Source organism: Ursus arctos, unplaced genomic scaffold (genome assembly GCF_023065955.2).
Source record: "Ursus arctos isolate Adak ecotype North America unplaced genomic scaffold, UrsArc2.0 scaffold_7, whole genome shotgun sequence".
Lineage (NCBI taxonomy): Eukaryota > Metazoa > Chordata > Mammalia > Carnivora > Ursidae > Ursus > Ursus arctos.
In genome coordinates, this window is record NW_026623089.1 from 69,059,167 (window position 1) to 69,082,761 (window position 23,595).

Sequence of the window (23,595 nt, forward strand, 5' to 3'; positions counted from 1 at the left end):
GAGAAAAGAAAATGTTATGAAGAAAATCATAAGGAAGAGAAAGTATATTTACAGTATTGCATTGTATAGAAGAAAATCCGTACATAAGTGGACCTACGAAGTTTAAACAGTGTTCAAGAGTCAACCGTACTCATAAAAATAATGACACCTGGAAGGGGACCTAGAGACTCAAGCAGATCATGTGTGTAGCATGAAATCAGGGGGGAGATAAATTGAGAGGGGAAGGGGATTTTGTGTGTTTAGATAGGTTTTTTTTTTCAACACTTATTTATTTGAGAGAGAGAAAGAGAGTGTGAGAGAGCAGGGGAGGGGCAGAGGCAGAGGGGAGACAGAACCCCAAGCAGACTTTGCGCTGAGTGCAGAGCCTGGTGGGGGCTTGATCTCATACCCCTGAGATCATAACCTGAGCTGAAACCGAGAGTCTGACGCTTAACCGACGGCACCAGCCAGGTGCCCCAATTTAGATAGTTTAAAAAGGTGGCCTCGACGGCAGATCTGGATAGGGTCTTGCAGTACAGGAAATTTTAAGTGGAAGTGGCATGTGATATGGAGGGAATTAAACTATTCCAGGACGGAAGGGAGAGACTAATAGAGCAAATTCCGAAGAGTGTGGAGTGAGAATTTACAGACTTCATTTGGAGTCCTGGCCCTAGAGTTCGGGAAGATTCAGCGGGGGAATCTTGATGAGTCCAGATCTGAAGATTTGCTCCCTGAATAGGCAGGTTCTTGAAAAGGTAAACCACTGACCTTTGGCTCGAAGCCAGTCTGTGCTGGAAAACTTCTGGAAGACATTCCGTGCTCCCGTGTGCAAACACAACAATTACGAAGTGCTTGTGCTGAGCCGTCCAAGAGCTTAACCAGGTGCTGGGCCATGTGCTCTCCCACGTGGGGGGAGCACTGATGAGAGCCAGCCCCCAGGCGGGACCACTCCAGGAGGCAACAAAGATATTGCCCAACTCTTCTTTCTGTCTCTTCTCCAGTATGAGGGCCATAACCTCCCCCACTGTAGTAGTCTGAGATCATGGAATAACCAAGCCAGCGGAGCCCATTCCACGCTGCTGAGACACATGACCTGGTTGTGGACACGTGACCTGGTTGTGGACAATGCTAAAGTGCTGGGTGAGCAGCGAGGTGACCACAGCTCAGGTCAGCAGGAGCTCGCAGGTAGGAGACAGAGGGGGGGGGGAAGGTGAGTGTGCTGCTGGGCGTGGGAAACACTTTCCCAATGTGCACGGCAGGGTAGAGCAAGGGATGTCATTAGAACACTCTCTAAAATGGCTCTTCTTTAAACTAAAAAAAATTTTTTTGAGCTTCAGCTTCTCCCCCTTCTATTTGATCTCTTGCTTCCGGGAGAACCCCATCTTCCTTCCCCTTCCCTCCTTATTTCTTGCACCCATGGAGGGCATGGAGGGCATACTGAGCAAGAGGTGAGTAGGGATCCATTCTGTTTTGAGACTCACAGGTAAAATGTGATCGGAGGCATGGTTAAGAGACAGAGATGAGAGCAGGGAAATTACGAGCATCCCTCAGGCCACGGTGGACAGTGTGTCACAGGCCTGCGTGGGCAGGAGGACCTACCTATAGGCTGTACTTGATCTGCGTTTCTCACAGGATGGACCCCTCCCACCACAGTGAGGGGACATGGCAACACCCTTTTGCCAAAGATGACAGAGAAGCTGGCCGTCTACTGTGTAAGGGTCCCCTGACACGTGGTCATGGTACCACCAGGAGTTAGGGGCTCAAGGACTGGACCATGTTGGGATTCCTGGTTAGGCATCCACAATTGTCAGAGGCAGCGCAGGGCAACTTTGTATTTCACTGGCCTCGCGCCTGTCCTCCCCTCACCCTTGACCTTGTAACTGCTGCACCCATAAAATCTCAGACTTGGAAAGAACCTTACTAGGTTAAATGCTCCCCATTGTATCTTTCTAATTTGTGATTGTTTGCCTTCCGCTTGAGCACTCGTGGCCGGAGCTCCCTATTTCTAGAGGCAGCTCATTCCGCTGGTAGTCAAGTCATAATTAGAACATTCTCTCTTACAGGGATTTCTAAGTCCTATACCTGTATCTCCCCCCTGTTAGTCCTAGCTTTGCCCTTGGAAGACACAAAATGAACTCACATATTTTTTTCTTTGCATGCAGCAATCAGATCATCCTAAATTTTCTTTCCTCAGGGCAAATGCCCGGAATCCTTCTGCCATTTCTCCAAACTGAGTTTCCAGACCCATCACCGGGCAGGTCTACCTCAGGGGGTCTGGGCCAGGTCACTGAGGTTTCTTGTACTGAGTGCCCCCACTCCCCAGACTGTCCGACTCTCTCCAGAAGTGAAGGATGTCTACTTCAAAGACCCACATCTGGGGTGCAGCCTGAAGCTCGTGGGCTGGTGGGATAGCTTCAGCCCATTCTTAAAGACTGCCTTCCTACTATCAAGCCAGATTTTTTTAAATTATGGTAAAAAACACATAACATGAAATTTACCGTCTTGGCCATTTTTACGCGTGCCGTTCAGGGGCATTCATATTGTTGTGCAACCCCATCACCACCATCCGTCCCCAGTATTTTTTTTATCTTGCAAAACCAAAACTCCATCCCTATTAAACACTAACTCCTCATTCCCTTTTCTTCCCAGCCCCTGGCAAACACAACTCATTCTACTTTCTGTCTCTGTGAATTTGACTACTCTAGATACCTCCTGTAAGTGGAATCATACAGCTTTTACCCTTTTGTGATTGACTTATTTCACTTAACAAAATGTCCTCAAGTTCATTTATATTGCAGCGTGTGTCAGAAGTTCATTCTTTTTTAAGGCTGAAAAATACTCCATTGTAAGTTTATACTATGTGTTGCTTATCCATTCATCTGTTGATGGACACTTGGGTGCTTCCTCACCTTGACTATTGTGAATAATGCTGTGAACATGGGTGCACAAATGCCTCTTCCAGTTCCTGCTTTCAACTCGTTGGGGTATAAACCCAGAAAAAGAATTATAAAAGCTAATATTCTAATATTTTGTACTCGCCGCCGATGGGCTGGGTTTCCCTCACACTGTGTTTGTGAATTTCACTTTTTGGAAGTGTAAGACTTTCCTATAGACCTACCATCTCTACGAATTGTTCTCATCATCTCAACCTGTTGAGAGAATTAAACCTATTCTCAGAAACTGCCTGCCATTTATGTCTAATTATCATACAGCACAATAGTGATCATTTACATCATTATCCCTAAGTCTAATTAACTTGCAAGGCTCTGTGCCAAGGGCAAGGTTTGTTTCTCACAAAGCTTGGTCGCTTGTCTCCAAATTATGTCAATTAATGTGAACACCAATACAGAAAGCAGTCCCTCCGTCTCTCACACCCGACACACCCCCTCCCATTTCACCCTTGCTCCTCTCTTGTGAATCTCCACCCTTTCCTCTGAGTTTTCTTCCGTATTCCTATTTTTTTCTGAGAAATGCAAGGGATGACCTATGCTATGCTGAGGAGGGGGTAGGGTGGCAGAGACGTCAGCTCCAGCTCGCATGGTCACAGGAGGGAAGTAGCCAGCTGACAGAAGTCCTAGTCCTTACACTGCTGAGATTGCCAAATTCCCTGATGACAGGTGAACAACGTGTCCAGAACAGTGGGCCGAGAAGAGCCAACCTCAGTCCTCAAGACTCAGGTCCAGTCTGAGAGCCAAAACCACAGAAATACTTGTGTATTTCTAAGTCAGAGAAGTGAAATACGGGAGACAATGACAAAGTCATCTGGAGAAACCTTCTAATGATGACGTGTCAAGTTCAGCATAATCGAGACGCATGCTGTTCCGGATCTGTCAGTACACAAACAGCTACCTCAGAACTTAATGTCTGAAAACAGCAACCTTGTGATTATATCTCATGAGTTAGGTCAGGTTCAGCTGGGAGAATCTCAAAGATATAAAATATTTGTATTTTGTATTGTAAAATAGAACTCTATCTGCCTAGTAGATCAATTTCATGGAAAAAAAACCACATTTCTCCAGAAAATTTGAAAACTATAAAAATGTGCAAGAAATGAAAGTCACCTATGTACTCCACTATCACTCAAAGACACCTGCTGGGAGCCAGCTGATGTATTTGAGATTCTCTACATAAGACTGTGTATCTTCAATCCATAAGATCGCTTAGGCTTCAATAGTCTTCAAATACATCTTTAATAGCTATATGATAGCCACGCTGTAGAGCTACCATAATTTATTTAACCATTCCCCTACTTAGAACATTTGATCGTTCCTGATTCTTACTTATTTCATGATATATACACACATATGTATTGCATATATATAATATATATGTATTATTTATGAATAGCCTTGTCTATACATCTTTGCATTATTATTTGTTCTTAGGAGACATCATAGAGTCAGAGTACAGAAACGCTTCAAGGCTCTGGAAATGTATTGCCAAGCTGCCTTTCCAAAAGGGTGCACCGGTTTTTACTCTCACCCACAGTAAGGTGGCTCACTGACCCTGTCGCCTCAAAAAGAACACTTGGGAAAGCTCAATTTCTTGTTAGTTGGCACATTGGGACCTTCCTTCCCTCTCCCTGTTTTAAAGAGCGAGAGTTCAGAAATGTGACTTCACCGAAATTCTCCTTTACTCTCAGATTCCTTGGGAGGGGTGGGGGGGGGGCGGGGCGGAGAAGAGACTTCCATGACCAAGGTGCCTTCCAAACTTGAGGTTTGGTATTTTCACCATCATCACTGGCACCGATTGCTCGAGCCTTGGGGCAATAAGGCAGACGAAGGAAAGAATTCTAGAGCTCGCTATTCTGTAATACAGGCTTTGATTAAGAAAAAAATAGGTGGGAAACAGGTGTAGCTGGGAGCAGAGGCTTGGACAGGCAGCGCACTGCCACGCAAGCTGTCACACCCCGTCCGCGGTCCGCCCGGGCTTGGTTATAGAACCCGGGAGGGAGCAGGAGGTGCCTGCGGCGGCGGGGCCGGGGATCTGGGCGCCAGCGACCCGCGCCCACTCCGCGGGACCACGCGATGGGCGGGGGCACCCGGGCGGCGCGCCCAGCCCGGGCGGTGGGGCCAAGTTTGCCACGCGGTCTCGGCCGACTCTCCGGTTACCTGAGCCGGCAACCACGTCAGCGCCACATCATCGGGGCCTTTTATATTGCGGGGAAACAGGAAAGGAAGGAAGAAAAACCTCTCCCGGGCGAGCCAATCGCAGGCAGACGGCGCCGCCGGGGAGCTCGGAGGGCGCGCGTGGAGGAGTGGGCGGTGGGAGGGGGCGGGGCCGGGTCTGTCCGGGGCGGGGCCGGGGCGGGGCCGAGCGGCGGCGGGGCGGCGGGCCGCGCTCTGGCGGGTCTGCGGCGTGGGCCTCGGCTGTGGCGGCGACGGCGGCGGCGGCGGGGGAAGATGCTGCAGTCCCTGGCCGGCAGCTCGTGCGTGCGCCTGGTGGAGCGGCACCGCTCGGCCTGGTGCTTCGGCTTCCTGGTGCTCGGCTACCTGCTCTACCTGGTCTTCGGCGCCGTGGTCTTCTCGTCGGTGGAGCTGCCCTACGAGGACCTGCTGCGCCAGGAGCTGCGCAAGCTGAAGCGGCGCTTTCTGGAGGAGCACGAGTGCCTGTCGGAGCAGCAGCTCGAGCAGTTCCTGGGCCGCGTGCTGGAGGCCAGCAACTACGGCGTGTCGGTGCTCAGCAACGCCTCGGGCAACTGGAACTGGGACTTCACCTCCGCGCTCTTCTTCGCCAGCACCGTGCTCTCCACCACAGGTAGAGGCCCGCCGCCGCGCCGGCCGCCGCGGCCACTCTGCTCCCGCGCCCCGCCTCCCCCCTGCCCCGGGCGTCCCGGCCCTTCTCGGCGCCCTCCCGCGGTGCGCACACCCCGCGGAGCCGGAAGCCGGCTTGGTGGCCACAGGACACGCCTTGGGTGTTGCCGCCCGTAACTCCGGGGGAGTGGTCCCTAACGCCTTCGGCCTCGGTGGTTACAGGGGCTTCACGGGCTGCGTCCCGTTTTTCGCGGTACCCTACACCTGACTGTCCGGTAGGAATCTGGAGCATCCCGGCCGCCGCGCGGCGAGGCGAGGGGATGCTGGAAACTAGCCACTGCTCCGAGTGCGCTCACCCTCCTCCCGACCCCATCCCGCAGGCCCGAGGCTGCGCTGAAGGGTCACCTTCCGGAGGGTGCCCTGTCTTTTGGTGATGCATAGATTTCTTGGCTCTTTGCTGTTGTGCGGGCGGTTGTAGGGGTAGCCGAATGACATCACGCTGCTCTTCGCAGGTGACCTCTGTCTGAGCGGACAGGCGGATCCGGTTTCTTTTCGGAGTAGGAGGATGGGTGAGGGAAGGGAGCATCCGATCGCCTGGATCTGGCAAAATGGGGGCACCCTGATTCAGCAGTTTTTTCAACTTAACTTTAGGTGTGCGAGGCTACCCTTAAACTTCGCAGCGACACTTCCCCCACACTACTCACCCCGCAGGACGCTCACGAATGGAGGAGCGTCCTTGGTGAGGGCGGAGGCCGGCGGGTGCCCCGGGCGCCTTTACTGTGCCGGATTAGATGAATGAAGGATGAATTTTCCCAGCGGCTGAGTGAGGCACATACACTTGGTTGGACTTATTTATGAATTGATATTTGAACCTTGGCAAGTATCTCAAAGAACGTTCAGAGAAGTCCCCCTTTTTTTATCCAGGAGATCAAATCTTTCAACAGTCCATCTTGGCTTGAACAAGGTCACACTGTTTCTAGTTACCGGGGTAGTCTTGGAATCTGCGCCCGTGTGATCCGCCCCCACCCCCACCCCCACCCCCACCTCCACCTCCAGAGCAGGTGAATCAACTTTGTGTTGCAACAATTCTTCCTTCACTCCACCCCCTCGGCACCTCTCAGGGTTTATTTGTAATCCCCTTGGGCTAAACCCAGTTGATTGTTTTGGTAATAAGTGGTACTGAGTAATAGTACATTTTCCATATAGATCCTGTAAAACGATGATTTAGAAGTCTAGGGTGCATTCCTAAACTGCAGTAAACGGAATTCTAGCTTGCATCGTGATATTTTAGAGACGATGTTAAGCTTAGCGCTAAACACGACGTGCGATCTTTTCAACTTTGCCAACACCAGTCTTTAATTTTATTTGGGGCTGCTTCCATCGTCTTTAGTGGGCTCCCATCCTCAGGCCATTTAGAAGTCACCATGCTTTTCCTTTGAAGTACATTTATTCTAAATTGAAAATCATTCATTCTCTGCAGCACTGAGGTTTCCACCAGGCTACAGAAGGTCTCCAACTGGGTCACGGTGTTGAGTAAACATTGTGAAGAGTAATTACCACTTTTAGTGTTTTCTAAGTAATGGTATTTAAAGACAGAACCGGATAAAAACGATGTTATGAGGAAAAGAATGTGTTTGCTTTTACTGGGTGGGTTTTTCCATGACTGGCACTCCTTATGCCTCATCTCGTCTATGCAGCCAATTAAATCTCAAAAATAGGAGTTTACATCTTGAATAGAGAGTTACTTACCAGGTTCCCTCTCCTCCCCTTTTTTAAAATTAGGAAAACTGCAGTTTCTGTTTTTTTTTTTTTTTTTTTAAGAAAGTGGGGTTAGATGTCTTATTATTGGTATTTATATTACATTGTAGTTCCCAAGAAAGTCTGTTTTCATGCAAAACTAAAGTTCATTTAGGAAATTGGTGCAAGGGGCACTTAAGGATACACCAGATGAAAAATGTGCCCCTCGGTTTGTAAAGTTAGGAAGTCAATGAATTCTCGTCATTGGTAGAATTGACTATTAATTCCAGTAGAGTTCCGGTAGGCTTCAGAATTCTCTACGTCAAAGATACTCTTCTACTGGTTTTGTGTTGACCCAGGATCTGGCCCATTTTGATGTCCCAGGTGGTACCAACACACTGGTGTGGTGGCGGGGGCGGGGGTTGTCAGACAGTTTGTTGAATGAAGCCAGTCTGCTTCATTACTAGAAAAATATTTTCTGGAAAAATACCAGACAACTTGAAGTGGAATTGTGGTTCATGCTTCTCTTTCAGGGATCTATAAGGCCTGCTGTGGTTTTGTTTGTTTAACTCTTGTAGCACTGTCGATGGCAAATCACTGAGCTATTGTCCCCTGTCCATCAGGGCAGTCAGCCCTGGCTTGCCCAGAGCCGTAATGGTGGGCATCACAAATTTGCTGTTCTTTGTAGAAATCACTGTAACACAGGAACGCGAATGGGCTTATGAGAGAATGTTTTCATCTCAGAGAGTACACCTCCCATTTCTGTAAGGAACTGGTAAAGTCTTCACGGTCTCTTTGGAGGAAGACTTAGGTTGGTGATGCAGGGATGTTGTCTTCAATCTCTGCTCTGCCAAGGACTCTGTGAATTATTTCAAACAACCAAACATCTCTTTACTTCTCTTGGATTAAAAAAAGATACAGCAACACCTACGTGGGAACTGTATGGGGACGGAAGGGGAAAGCTCACTACACTTTTGCCTTTCCAGAGGGAAGGGCTGGGTAAAGACAAAAGGAGTCGTTCTAGACTGAGGTATTTCCTATAGAACTTTGATACTGTGGGGTTTTTTTGAAGGATGAAGGAGCATCTAGGTGACTCTTGGGAAGTAAGAAATAATTAAGAACAATTTGTCATGTCTGTGTACTGTAAGTTTTCTTCTTCATGCATCCCCCTAAGCAGGGTTCTATCATGCTGATGTTTGGTAAAAATACAGTTTTGTGTATTACTTCCTTTTGCTGCGTTGTAAGTAGGGGTCCAGATGATGGCTCAGTCCCGCTTGCTGTCAGCTGTCGGCTTGATGCCTGGTAGCAGGATGCTGCCTTCTCCCTTTTTACGAAGAGAGGTTTTAGAACTGTTATCTAAAAGTGCTCAGAGGGGCGCTGGGGTGGCTTAGCTGGTTAAGGGTCCAACTCTTGATCTCAGCTCTGGTCTTGACCTCAAGGTCATGAGTTCAAGCCCCGCACGCCCCGCATTGGGCTCTGTGCTGGGTGTAGAGCCTACTTAAAAATAAACAAATAAAAATAAAGTGCTCAGAAAAGGAACTTCATTTGGCTTGTTTTACAGTGGCTTAGCTTCATCAGGCAGAGAGCTACTACAGCACTGGCTCTTTTCAGGAAGAGAGGTGGGAGAAGGAAATGGGGGGTGCCAGGTTAACCACGAGTTTTCAAACTTTTCAGTTGGGGAAACGGGTCATTGTTCACAACAAGTACGTATTGAGCTTTTGGAAGCGAATAACAGTGCGCCGATGATGGCTTCTGGGCCAAATCTTTACACCAGCAGAGTTGAGTCTTTGTGACAGAAGCCACTTGTGTCCACAGAACCTAAACATTTACTGCTTGGCCTTTTGCAGAAAAAGTTTGCAGAGCCCTGCTTTAAGACTGAGACTTGAAAGGACCTCGGAGTGAGGGGTGCTAAGTGCCACTTCCTTTTGGAAAACTTTCTCTAAGACAGTTTAGCATCTGAGACTTCCTGGTGCTGTGTTTCCAGTGGTGTGCGGCAGTTAAGGTAGTTGCTACCATCCCAACCACTTCCAAAGAAAATGGTTTTATTTTGGTTTGTTTTTTTTGAAGATTTTATTTATTTATTTAGTTGAGAAAGAGAGCATGAGTAAGAACGGACAAGCAGGGGGAGCAGGGGCAGAGGGAGAAGCAGACTCCCCACTGAGCAGGGAGCCTGATGTGGGGCTCGATCCCAGGACTTGGGGACCGTGACCCAAGCCAAAGGCTGCCGCCCAACCGACTGTGCCACCCAGGTGTCCCTCAAAGCAAATGATTGTTTATCAAGTTGGATATCATCACTAGTTTCTGGTCCAATCTGTGACACTGCCTCTTTTTTTTTTTTTTTTTTTTTAATGCTGACAAAGCCACACCTCACATTAGAATTGCCTCATGTAACGTGTGTGCCAAATGCTGCATTATATCTGGAACAGAAATGCCAAGGAGGAAAGAAATCCCACCGGAAACAAGCAGACTGTCAGCTGGAAGAGATCTGAAATCCCACGTGCTAAAGTTTGCACTCTGTCTTCACAGGCGAGCCTTTGGTCTTGGTTCTGAGCCTTTATGTTTCGTTCTAACAAATTCAGTTATCTGGTTTGAAGAAGGAAAGGCACAGCGATGGGCAAGCCTAAGGGAAAGGTCGTAAAAGACAAATACTTTAAAAATCAGAAAAATAAAGTGATATTTTGAAAAACAAACTTGAACACGTTATGTATAGACCTATCTCGAGGTATAGGTGTCATTATCCTCACTTTAGAGGCTGCAACTTAAATTTAGGTTGCGTGACCTTACCTAGGTCACAAAACGAGCAGTGGTGTAGCCTTGATTTGAATCCAGATGTGTCTAAGACTTAGCTTGAAATTTGCATAGCGTCCAGGCGTAGGAGGTTGTTACGGGCTGGATGTGTCTCCAGAACTCATATGGTGAAGTCCTCACCCCATGCTTCAAAACGTGACTGTGTATTTGGAGACAGGGCCTTTAAAGAAGTGATTAAGCTAGAACGAGGACACAATGAGAAGGTACCATCTGCAGGTCTAAGAGGGAGGTCTCAGGAGATACCTCGCCGGCCAGCACCTTGATCTTGGACTTGCAGCCTCCGGAACCATGAGAAAATAAACTGCTGTTGTTCAGGCCCCCCAGTCTGTGGAGCTTTACATGGCAGCCCTAGTAGACTAACACAGAAGTACTGTTTTCTGTGGGGTTTTTTTAAGTTGCACTAAAACAAACAAATATGGGAGCACAAGAAACAAAATTCTTTATTTTTTTTTAGGTTTTATTTATTTGAGACAGAGAGGGAGAGAAAGAGCAGGAGTGGTGGGCAGGGTCAGAGGCAGAGGGAGAAGCAGGCTCCCCACTGAGCAAGGAGCCCAACATGGGGCTCTATCCCAGGACCCTGAGATCATGACCTGAGCCAAAGGCAGACCTTCACCGACTGGGCCATCCAGGTGTCCCCAAGAAGCAGAATTTTTATGTCTTTACCATTGCAACCAACAACTTCATATGCACGAATAAGACATCATCGTTTTAGAATACAGTAGAATAATTGATACCCCTGAATTATCAAGGATAATACTTGAATATGCCTCTGTTTAAGAAGGCAGAGAAATGTGTAATAAATCCTAGAAACATTTCCACCCAGTGATGGTCAGAGACAGTATGTCCTAGTGCTGATTGTGTAAGCCCATCCCTGTCTGTAAAACATCAGTGCTTTAGCATTCTGAAGGGTTTTTTTTTTTTTCAACATTATATATTTGCTGCTATCTCTGCCTATTTTATGGCCCTTGGAACATACTGTTGCTGTTATAAATGACAATAACTTGAAAGAAATTATGTGTTTGCTTTTATGACTTAACTGTAAATCTTGTCAAGAATATAATTTCCTGTGGTCCCAGTAACCTAGTGGGAGATCTGGTGCCTTTCAGGACAAGCTGTTTTATGACACTGCTCCCTGGACTGCTGTTGGTGGGGAGAGCGTCTGCCGTCCGTAGCGCAGAAGAGGACTCTAAGTATGGAGCATGTGAAATTGCTGGTGCTTGATTGTTTCTTGTTGTTTTAGATTTTATTTATTTATTTGACAGAGAGAGAGAACACAAGCAGAGGGAGTGGGAGAGGGAGAAGCAGGCTTCCCCCTGAGCAGGGAGCCCGATGCAGGGCTCGATCCCAGAACGCCGGGATCACGACCTGAGCCGAAGGCAGATGCTTAATGACTGAGCCACCCAGGCGCCCCTGATTTTGACCCATACGGCGATTTCATGTGGTTCAGCTACCTACAAGTCATTTCGGGGACAGAGAGACTGTCCCTATCCTATCCTCTCTTTGGCATAGAATTGCACTGTGCTAGATTTTATTCTCAGGAGACATCATTTGATCCCAACTGTAGCCAAATCCATGGGCTGCCGGAGTGTTTAACTTCTCTGCTGACTGAGCCGCGATCACCTTGTCTGTTACCAGTGGGAGCTAAGGGTTTTCCCCTTATCAAAAAGCAGGCAGCTTTGGGGGTGTCCTCTAGTCTCCCAGACTCGGGTCGTGCTCTGATTCTTTATTTATTCTGGGCGGATTCCTTGTCCTCAGAGTTGCTGGCCACTCTCTGTGGGTGCAGGGCTGTGCCCCTGACCCAAGGTCAAAATGAAGACTGGGGTCAGGTGGGATTTGGAGGCATAGAGGAAGTACCGCTGAAAGGACTGTGATTCTGTCCCTGAACGTGAGTCAGACCAGCCGTCTTTTGTTTTCTAGTTGTATGCATGTTTCCATTCTTTAATCTGTGAAACAGAATCAGTTCTTATACCAGAGAGATTAATTGGGCTGTGTTTGACACTGGCAGTGTTTCCTCACCAGCTACCGTCTGCCTGCTTCCCCGATCAGATTCTAACTGCTTGCATTGGGCCCTCTGGCCAGGGTTGACTTGCTTTTTGAATCGAAAGCCTGCATTCTAAAGCCTGTGCAGCTTCGGTTGTTGGTACCTGGTGATGAGCTTTAGGCAGAAAGCTCCCCAGGGACTCAGCGACCCAGGTGATGTAAAGTCAACATGAACATGGTCGGTGGGTACAGAGCAGAGCAAACAAAAACACACAATAAAAAAATGCTCGTTCTTATTTCTCCGAGTGTGGTCAGTGGATTTCAGGTTAGAAATCAGAATTGAAGTATAGACTTGTCGAATCACTGTGTTGTACACCTGTTAGTAATGTAATGTTGTGAATGTTACGTGTCAACTGTACTTCAACTAGAAGGAAGGGAAGGGAAGACAAAAGGGAAAGGAAGGGAAGAGGGAAGGGAAGGAAAAAGAAAAAGGGAAGGGAAGGGAAGGAAAAAGGAAAGGAAAAAAGAAGGGTTGGAGGCGTAATTATAACGCTCATCCCTTATGAATGCTTAGGTGGCACGGGGACCCAAGTTAGGCTGTTTACTGACACCTTAGCCTCCTCTCCACTCAGCTTTATGGAAGCTTCTCGAGATTTAGGTGGGCTCTGGTTTGAGTCTGCAACATAGTCTGATGGAGACCTTTCGTCCAAGTGTGCACGGAGGAGGGGGGGAGCTGGAGAGGCGCCCGTATCCCAGGGAAGAGTGCCGCCCTGGGGCATGCTGAGCTGGGCACACACGGGTCTGGGGGCTGCACAGAAGTGGGCTCTGCTCCCTGTCTCCCCACACCCGTATGCCCTTTGTTCCAGTTCTTTCTCCCCTAGCTGCTCATCCCTTGACACCTTGTATTCCACCTTATGTTGGAATATTCCATTCTTCCTGTTACAGCACTTACCACCTTGAGTGATTTGTTTTCATGTCTGTCTCCCCAAAACAGAGGTCTTGAGAATGAGCGCTGTCTTGGCCTCATGTCGCATTCCTAGCACTTAGTAGGTCTTCAATAAATGCAAAGGAAGGAACATTTCTTCCTGTGTCTGAATCTATTTCCTCTTCTGTAAAAGGAGGAAATTTCTAAAGATGTTACTCATTTTCAAGGGCTCTTAGATCTAATCTCTTTGTCTTGATAAGGAAAGAGGCCCACGTTGCTTCAATAATTTCTGCGGGTATTTATGTAAAGACCGTTCTGGGTGCCTCATATACACACTCAGTACACCGGAAGGCCCTAAGTGATCTAAAGAGAGGGAGAAGTGTGCATTCTTGAGCAAGTATTTATTGAGCACTTAGGTTCACCAGGTACTGCTCCAGGCCCTCAGGGATCTTGACTTCCTGGACATCTATCTACTAGGAGGAAGGACTGACCGTAAATAAGATGACTAAGTGGGAGAGAATCGAAGATCCATCTTGGGCTCTGCCCCGTGGTTCCTGGCACAGAGCTCCTAAAACCTTGTAAGTCCCTGATTAGAGCACCAGGAGAATCTTTTGTTCTATAAGGCAGCTCTGTCTGTGCTCCAGGATGGGGGGCTGGTCACCAGACAGACCAAGCCATGCTTAGAAGCTTGGAATTTTCAGCCCCGCCCTCATCATCCAGAGAGGGGGAGGGGCTGTAAATGCAGTTAACTCTCTGTCATGTCATCATGAGGAAGCCTCCATAAATACCCCAATAGCACGGGATTCGGGGAGCTCCTAGGTTGGTGAACACATCCACACTCGGAGGTGGACACACCCCAACTCCACAGGGGCAGAAGCTCCTGCACTTGGGGCCCTGCCAACCTCGCCCTATGTATCTCTGTCCCTCTGGCTGTTCCTGAGTTACATCCGTTTAGGATAAACTGGTGACCTAGCGAACAGACTGTTTTCCTGAGTTCTGTGAGCTGCTCTAGCAAATTCATTGATCCCGAGGCAGGGATCGTGGGAACTTGGATTTACAGCTGCAAAGTCAGAAATACTGCTGACAGCCTGGACTTGACGGGTGTCTGAGTAGGGCAGTCTTGTGGGACTGAGCCCTTCACCTGCGGGATCTGACACTGTCTCCATGTAGATCGTGTGTGAATGGGGTTGAATTGCAGGGTGCCAGCTTACAGCTATCTGGGGAACTGTTCTAGAACAGAGTCTCCGAGTTGGAGGTGCGGCTAGAAAGCCATCATGGCTGGAGCTGAGTAAGACAGCGCAGGACAAGGTCAAGGAGAAGGGAAGGGGACAGATGGGGCAGGATGTCCTCGACCACTTTTCTCTGAGTGAGGTGGAAAGCGCCGGGAGAGTTTGAGCGAAAGGGTAATGTGATCTGACCCCATTGTTCTACCAGGTTTGCTCAGGCTGGTGTCGGAGGGCAAAGGTGGAAGCCGAGGGCCCAAAGCGGGACATTTACAATACCCCAGATGAGGCCTGTGGGTGGCTTTTAGAGCAGGCGGTGAAGTGGGCGGTGAGAGGTGGTCAGAATTCAGATCCAAATGGATGCTGGAACCAACAGGATTTGCTGATGGACTGGATATGAGGTGTTGGACAAAGAATAGTCAAGAACGACTCTGAGGTTTTCGGTCTGAGTCCCACCTGGAGACAGAGAAGGCCCGGGAAGGAGCGGGTTTTGGATGGAGGGTCTGGAGCTCAGTCGTGTGCCCGTCAAACTTGAGGTCACTACTGAATGTTCGGGGTCCACACGAGACTGCGCTCCCTCTGATGTGGTGTCAACGAGGGCCGGGCTCGCCCTGGAACAGCTGTGATGTCAAGTTCCATCCCGTGCGTCATTTATCGGACTGCAGAGTTGAGGCAAGCTTTTGAGGCTTGATAACTGAACTTGGCCTTGAAGGAGAAAGAGTGTGTCCATAGGTAGAGAGGATGGAAAAGGTGTTCCAGATGGAGCAGGTGAATTCTCTGGGCCAAGTTGCCATTTGATAAATACATTTAATAGTAATTTAAAATACTTCAACTTCCAGGCTAAGATAGGGTATCTAAACTGTAATACTGTTTTCTAAATTAGTATTACATAAGTCTGTATGGAAAACTGGGAGGTGGGGGAGAAGGATTTGCTTCTTTTTTTTTTTTAATTTAACAAAAGTTTATTTAGTATTTGACATAATAGTTCGATTTAAAATTTCATTATATGTAGTCCAAAGAATAACAATAAATAAATATCTTCAGTACATTTTTTAGAAGCAGCTAACATTAAATAAGTTACCAAGCAGTCTTTTCTGTTTTTCAGAAGTAGATAAGAAAAACATAATTTCTTTTTCCCCCATGAGGGCTCGATCTAAGCATTTTAGAACATTGGATCAGCTTCAAATAAACATATTTACAGTTTGTAACAGATGGTGAAATTATCATGTGACTCTACAAACCACCTGAGTAATTTTCATTTCTCCTGCTTGGTTTTAAGTTTGCTGAATTACCATTTGGAATGATCCCATTTGAATGACATGGCTCCCAGCTAATCATTGATGATCCAAGGAGTGCCTTTCTGGTCCCAAGTACCATATTTTTGATGTCGCCTGAGCCTGTGACCAACAGGAGAGAAAGCCGAATGTTTGAAACCAGAACTGAGAGGTTAAAACACTCTTGTAGCTGAAATTCTTTAAATGTTTGAACACTGGTTACCAAGGCGTTCAATTATTTAAAGACTGTGGTTAGGGGGATTAAGTTAATTCAAGGCGCCACAGAGGCTGTCCTGCCTCTGCCTCCCTGTCACAGGGCCTCACCGAGTTCTGAGCTGGGCGAGGAGACCCTGAACCTTCCTGCCTCCCCAGGGCCAGGACACGAGCCCCGGCCACGGGCAGCCTGCACAGATGCCCCGCTCCGCGGGAGGGTGCGGATGCAGCCCACGCGTTCACACCCCCAAACAGTAGGGAGGAGCACTGCTGTGTGGACGCCAATCTGTCATCCGCTAGGCTGGGCCCATCGTCCCCCCCCCCCCCCCCCCCCCGCAACTCGGCGATGCATCTTAGGTTTAAAAATGGAACCAACAAAGGTGGAAAGAAAGAACAAAACTAAAATCACGAAAGAAAAGAAAAGAAAAGAAAAGAAAGGAAGGAAGGAAAGGAGAGAAAAGGAAGAAAGAAAGAAAGAAAGAAAGAAAGAAAGAAAGAAAGAAAGAAAGAAGAGGAAAGAAAAAGAAAGAAAGAAAAGAAAGAAAGAAAGAAAGAAGAAAGAAAGAAAAGAAAGAAAGAAAGAAAGAAAGAAAGAAAGAAAGAAAGAAAGAAAGAAAGAAAGAAAGAAGGAAAGAAAGAGAAAGAAACCCAAGTGCTGTTGGTTGGTAGTTTCTGGAACATGACCTAAATCTACATTTGTTCTTCCAGAATCTGTGGCCTCACACCTATGATTTGTAAAGGTGATCTGCATGACGCTGAAAAGACACATTTGCACCTGAACTCGCTCTCCCAGGTTCCCTCCCTCACGTCACTTCACTGTGTTTTGTGTGTTCACGTGTGCTGGTAATCATCTCCCTCCTGCCGAGGCTGCGTCCTGTTCCCTAGGGCTGGCGGGGCAGTGTGAGCCAGGGGGCTGCTTCTGCCACCCCGTACCGTCCCCCACTCTGTGTCCCAGCCCCCGCGCACAGCCAGACAGGGGCAGGAATGGCGCAGAGCAGTGTCCCCTCATAACCTGGGACAGGGATGGATTTTCCCCTCAGGAGCCGGGAACGCAGTTGTCATGATAGCAGACTGAATTAGTATTCCGAAAGTACAGCCTGACTGAGTGAAACATAAGAATCGTGAATTCTTTTTTAGGGGAAGAGTTTCCTCTCTGATCTACTGAACAACCCTACCCAGACTATGTAAAATGTTGCTTAGAAATGTTTTTCAGGGAACTTTAAGAAATAAGGCCCAAGGGCATAAGTGAAGGGGGGTGGACGTAAGAGGTGCAAAAACATTGATCTATGGACTGGGGGATCTGGGTTCTCTTCCGGCAAGTCATTAGCAACACAAATTCACTGATAAGGTCTCCAGAGTTCAGTGGTTTCATCCCGATTCGAGGAGGGGTCTAAGAAAGATCCTCGGCCAGCTCTGAGCTTCTGTGGTTCTAGGCTCTGGAAGGTTGACCGAGTACTTGTCTGCCCTGTGCCCCACAGGTGGGGAAACATAGAAAATGCTGTAAACGGATAAGCCCTGACCTTGAAAAGTCTGCAGCCCTGACCTTGAAAACTTGTGGGGAGCTAACTGCTGAATTGAGTGGGGGCCTGGCAACGGTATAGGATTTTGGGGGGCGACTAGCGTGGGCTGAAGTGTGCAGAGAAGGCGGGAATCGAGGTGAACAAGCAGCATGGGGGGCACAGTCTGGGCAGGTGGCGCGGAGGAAAGAGGACAGCTAAGGAAAGGGACGCAGTGCTCATCAGCACAGACGGAAGAGGAGTCGAGCCTGACCGCACAGCGTGAGGGTCCCAGCTACTTGTTGGCCAGTGGCAGCCGGGAGGCATGAAGCAGAGGGCTTCGATTGTGGGAAGCAGAGTTTGCGCTGAACTCCGTGGGCAATAGGGAGCCATGTAGCTTCCTGAACTGCTCTGTGACAGGGAGTCTGGCCTGCCGCCTGGCTGAAAACAGGAAAAGCTGGAGTTGGGCAGCATGATGGCTCTGAGGCTTTGGCAGCCACTCAGACATAAGGTTCCTGGCACTGAAGGAGCAAGAGCGGCCCAGAGGGTCACCGGGATGTGAAGACAGAGCTGCAGGGATGGGGTGGGGGAGAGCCATGGGAAGACCTCCCATGGAACACCTAGGCGGACGTAAATGGGACTTCCTGGGCCCTGGGGCACCGTGGGATCAGGGAGATTATGCTGGGCTGGCATAGCAAGACTTTCTCAGCCTCCCCCTGAGGCCTGGGTGGAAGCCAAGTTGTTGCTGGAAATAGGACTGTAAGTTCTTTCCAGGTGTGTACATGGCAGGGAGCATTGGAGGGAACAAGGCCCACTCTGTGGTCTTTCACCTTCTCGCACATGCGTGGTTCGCCAGACCCCAGACTTCTGGGGGCCACAGGGAGCTGTGGGGAGCTGGGTCCTCCACCCTACATTCTCACGGATTCAGCCAGGAGATGATGACTAAGCCCTCGAGGCTGTGGCTGTTAACATGATTCGTAATTAGGATTTCAGTTCGTTACAAATGGGCATTTCTAAATAGTTTGAGAACATTCTAGTAGAACAGCTATTCCCTATATCATGTTCTTGCTGTTAATCTGCTCTAAGTAAATTCGTCTTTGACCTACTAAAATCCCCTCTGTATCCCAGTTCCTGAGTGACCAAGCTGTAACTTAGTGAAGATGTTGTGGTTCAAAGAATCACAGGTATTGTAAATACAGTTCTTTGCATGTTGTAATTGCTCACAGTAATTTCTTAGTGCATGGGACTCAGGATAAGGATGTCTGGCTTCTCTTTAATCTCTCAGTACTTTTATTGTTTTGCTTAAGGGTGTCCAGTATTCCAAGTCTGTTCTGACTTCAGGGGGAAGCTGGGGCAACAGGACTATATGAGACTCATAAATGCTTTGAGGAAAGGGCACCACTTAGCGTAAATCCTTTTTTTTTTTAAATTGGGGGGAGGGGCCGAAGGAGAGGGAGAGAGAATCTTAAGCAGGCTCCAGACCCACCATGGAGCCCACTGCGGGGCTCGATCTCACAACCCTGGGATCATGACCCAAGCTGAAATCAAGAGTTGGACGCTTAACTGACTGAGCCACCCAGGTGCCCCTAATGTAAATCCTTAAATTTATCATTTTACTTTCTTTCTCATCAGATGTGATTTTTTTTTTTTAAACTGCACACATGACCACAGAGTCTCCTTTCTCCCTTGCCACCTTATCTGAAAGGTGTGCACTCAGGAACTAGGTTCCACATTGAACCCACGTGTTCACAACTAGTTCTTTTAGCCAAGGTTTTTGCCCAAAGGACCTGTGAGATAGACCAGCACGTGGTCTAGTTCATAGGCAGGTCTGCAAGATAGACCAGCACGTGGGCTAGTTCATAGGCAGGTCTGCAAGATAGACCAGCACGTGGGCTAGTTCATAGGCAGATCTGAGAGATAGACCAGCACGTGGGCTGGTTCATAGGCAGATCTGAGAGATAGACCAGTACGTGGACATGTTTGACAAGCAAAACAAAGTTGATCAGATTTTTTAATGTCTTTAAAACCTGCCATCTAAGCTCTGAGCATCGGTTCTGATAAATGTCGGGGTCAGACACGCCCCCACTCCAAGGCTCCCGGGTCATCTGTACCCTCAGAGCAATAAAGAGCCCTATAGAAGACATAGAGAGCTGCTTGTGCAAGTGAGCATTGGTATTTCCAGAAGGCTTACTTGAAACAATTAGAGTAGGTTGAATATTATTCGTAGAGTAATGTCACCCTTCCTTCCGTTCTAACATGCTTTCTTGAAAAGGAAGAGACCTGGCCCTGAGAATCGTGCATCATTCACGGTCTGTCTTACACATCTGGTTGGTAACCAGTAATTCTAATAGGCGTGATGGTTACTGAAAATCAGCGTGCTTCCCGTTGCCACCAAATGGTGGGGTTCTGACAGCATCAGGGTATGCCCACGAGAGTGAGCCCATCGCTGGATAGCTAGTGTTCGGGTCGCTGTGGGGGGGAACGACTGAGAACAGGGCTCTCAGGCACAGTTTGAGTTAGGTCCTCCTGATTATGTTTCTCCTTAATGATAGGACTTTAAGCTCCACAGTTATCAGTTCAGAAGCAAAGAAAAGAAATAAATAAAATAAAGTCTGGCTGTGCCTACACCTCGAGGAGGTCTGCGAGCTCAGCATGATTTAATCGATGTCCTCCTGGCTTGTATGCAGGGTGGCTCTGAAAATTCTCCCTTCTGTCCAAGAGTATGATCAAGTCACCCATCCTCATCTGTCTGCTCTGTGTGTCTTAAGAGGTGGTGTATATTGGGATACACAGACCATTTATTTGTTCTCCGGTGTTTCCCAGCCCCCACTCATATCCTCATCTGTGCGATGCAGCTGGGCTAGAATCTAGCTGTGTGAGTTCCTAAAGAAACATCCTGATGTTTCACGCATTGGGCTTAGTCCTCTGTTCGCTCTCATTAAATGCCCATAGGGTCTACCTTTTCCCCAGCAGGTTGTTCTCCATTTTCCATTAAATGGACAGGTAGAGAGAGTTGTGTCTTCTAAAAGCTTTAGCAATGGAGACTTTCTTCTGGTTTAGCGCCCTTTGGTTGGGGTTGGAGGAATGGCTGCCCTGGTCCCAACAGAGGCCTTGGCCCTAAAAGGCACCTGGGCCCTAAAAGGCACCGGCAGCACAAACCAGGCAGCGTCTGCCCACGACACCGTGACAGGAAGTCCCCCTCATTGTCTGCTGCTGCGTGTGCGCCGCTGGCTCGTCCCAGAAGGAAAACACTGCTTTGTGTTCCGCTCAGTGCAAAAATGACATTTGGCTGAAGAGCTTCTTAGCGTAGGTTACTTTGTGCTCTGCCCACTCAGTTCAGAGAATGTTTTCTTTATTCCCCCAAAGGCAGCTGCCCAAAAGAATGATGCCTTTTATGATGTGTTCTGTACAAATTCACTTTTACGTGGACAGTTGCCCTGTTCCCCCTCCCCCCCAAACATTATCAGTTCTAATTTGAAGCTAATACATTTTGACATGCAAACAACCAAATTCCCTGATGATATCACAGAGAGTGTTGAATTAGTCATTTTGCCCAGGTAGCATGGTAAGGCCAGTTAATGGGCAAGAGGCTTCAAAGGGTGCATTTTTTCATAATCCTACCAATACTGGATTTTATCCTTTTTTTGAGATCAGTGCAGATGCTGCCGCTGGCTCTCCTGACAATGGTTTGTCTCCTGCTTGCTGCTTGGACTTCACGGGGGGTCTGGTTCGTGATTCCAGTAATTACTACCACTAGCGACCACATGCTGCGGGCCAGCCGCTGGGCATGCTGCTTTGTCCTTCACTTAACTGGGAGCCTCTGTTTTTCATGTGCCGATCTCAAGGTCACAGCCACTCTTTTCGGATGACTGTGGGTCTGTGCTCCTTCCCAGAAGGGGCCCCAGGTGCACTTCCTGGCCCGCATCTCTGCTTGGCCTCCAGCATTTCTTCCTCCTCAGTTCCCTTGCAAGTCAGCTCTCAGAACTTAGTTGGGGGGAGCTTGTCATCTCTGAACCAGTCTTTTCCTCTAAAGACGGGAGCCAGGAGACTGTACTCTCTCTTCTCGGAAATGTTAAGAGAGCTGGCTCCCCAGCGTCTCGTGTCCACCTGCTCTTGGCGGAGTTTCCCTGGGGGTCCCTGCAGAGGCTGGATTAGGCGTTGTGAACTCTGGTATGACTCCATATGTGAGCATTACAGCCAATACTGCTTCATTTTGTGACCCTTAGAAATCTACCCTACATTAGACGGACTTGTCATTTGCACCCTTCTGGCAGGTATGAAACAGTAAAAGTATGTTAAAAAAAAAAAAAAAGCAACACAAAAACCCTGACATTTTAAGAAGAAAGCGTCATTAGAGTATATATTATAGGGCTCTTCCCCAGGGCATTTCCCTGTAGTTCAGTACATAAAAAGCCAGATTAACGTAATTATACTTGGGAAATGTTGCTAGCCCATTTAAACCTCATGTTTGTTTTTCTGTGGAATTTAAGAAATAAATCTAATGAATCTAAGAATATTGGACTTTATTACGTTCCTGAAATCTGCCAGTTTTGTAAGAGAGAACGTGGAGTCCTATTTGATCTTCTTCTGTAGAAGAATAAACTGTGGTGCTAATTTGACCAAAATCTTGAATAATACGCTGTAAAATGGTAAATTTACTTAGTGTTTAGAGACAGTCTGAAAGGGAGACGAGTTTTGATAGTTTCCAGCGTCTGAAATTCCATATTTTGCTTTTTGGGGGTATTTTTGGTTAGTTTTTGAGGTTTGGGGAGATTAGAAAGGAGGAGTACAGAGGCACAGGACTGAATCGTTAATGGTAGGCGCCAAGGGAAAACCATCGTGGCTTTTAGGAGGGGCTGCTGGGGTGGGGTGTTAGAATACTCATCTGTCCACAGCAAATCCATAGTCTCATTTATTCACTTACGGAGTCTCTTCTGGGTGCGAGAAATTGTGGCAGCATATGTTTGGCAATGGCAATGAATAATATAAGGAGGGGACAGTAAGAAATATACACTCTATAAGGATATTTACATTTCGATACCGCTGTGAAATTTTTCAAGCTGCTCTCACTAGCACTACTTTCTTTGATTGTTAAAACATTCGCGTGTGGATAGCAGAGCAGACCTTCATCAACTGGGTTTCATAGATGTGAAATTGACCGGGGAATGTAAGTGCCTTGTTTAACCGGAAGCAGCTAGAAAGTGGCAGAATGGGGACCCAAGTCCAAATGCTCTGATGGTCCTGGGAGGACTTTGAGAGAGTTGGACGGGTTTTGAGAGAGTCGAGGAGGTTTGGTGGTGGGGTATTCCGTAGAAGCAGGGCCCACGGGATTGTTACAGCCACGGCTGCCCAGCATATGTGTCCTTCACTCTGTGAAGTGCCTCGGGTTCCTCTCTGGTAAAAGGATCACCAGAAACCTGTACTGGGGCTGATGATCCTGCGCTTACGCTTCCTTCAAATCAATTAATGAAAAGCTGAAGGAAAATCAAGATCATCGTCTCCTGGGAGCAGACAGATGCCTGATTAGTTTTTCATTTTGCCAGTGTGCCCGGTTCAGGCATCTGAATAAGAAGTGGTCATTTCATCCAGATGGAACCCTTTAAATAGGAAGAAAGGATTCTTCCCTTTCAAAGTGAAAGTGACATATTATCACCCTCATTGCTACTCAAGTAATGAGCAGCCTGGGCCCAACTCCAAAAGAAGAAGGTGTAGATGTCGTAATTCTCTGGTCAAACCTGCCCCTTGTATAGGCCAGTGCTTTAAGATGGAATTATCTTGGGGGGAGGGAACAGTAGGCAGGGCACAGCGGACTTTTAGGACAGTGAATTTACTCCATATGATACTGCAGTGATGGATGCCTGTGATTACACGTCTCTCCACACCCACAGATCGTACAGCACCAAGAGTGAGCCCCAATAGAAACTATGGGCTCTGTGTGATGATGGGGTGTCAGTGGCAGTCCATCGATGATAATAGATGCACCCCAGTGGAGGGGGTGTTGATAATGGGGGAGGCTGGGGATGAGTGGGGGCAGGTGTATGGGAACTCTCTGTACCTTCTGCTCAATTTTGCTGTGAATCTAAAACTGCTCTAAAAAAATAAAAATTTTTTATTTTTACAGTTTTTTTCAAAACTGTAATTCTCATGACAGCTGACAGGTAAATACCCATTTTTTTTTTTCTATTTCAGGAACCATTTTAATATGGT

At 47.8% G+C, this 23,595-nt stretch overlaps 1 protein-coding gene across 1 annotated transcript in view; it reads left to right on the forward strand.

Annotated features, from left to right (window-relative positions):
• The first annotated feature begins 5,317 nt into the window (after positions 1-5,317).
• Positions 5,318-23,595, forward strand: part of KCNK1 (potassium two pore domain channel subfamily K member 1) — a 43,084-nt gene continuing 24,806 nt past the window's right edge. Inside the window, exon 1 of the mRNA XM_026504158.4 lies at positions 5,318-5,736. Coding sequence (XP_026359943.1) covers positions 5,382-5,736 — 355 coding nt within the window. The 5' untranslated portion in view covers positions 5,318-5,381. The remainder of the gene's footprint in view (positions 5,737-23,595) is intronic.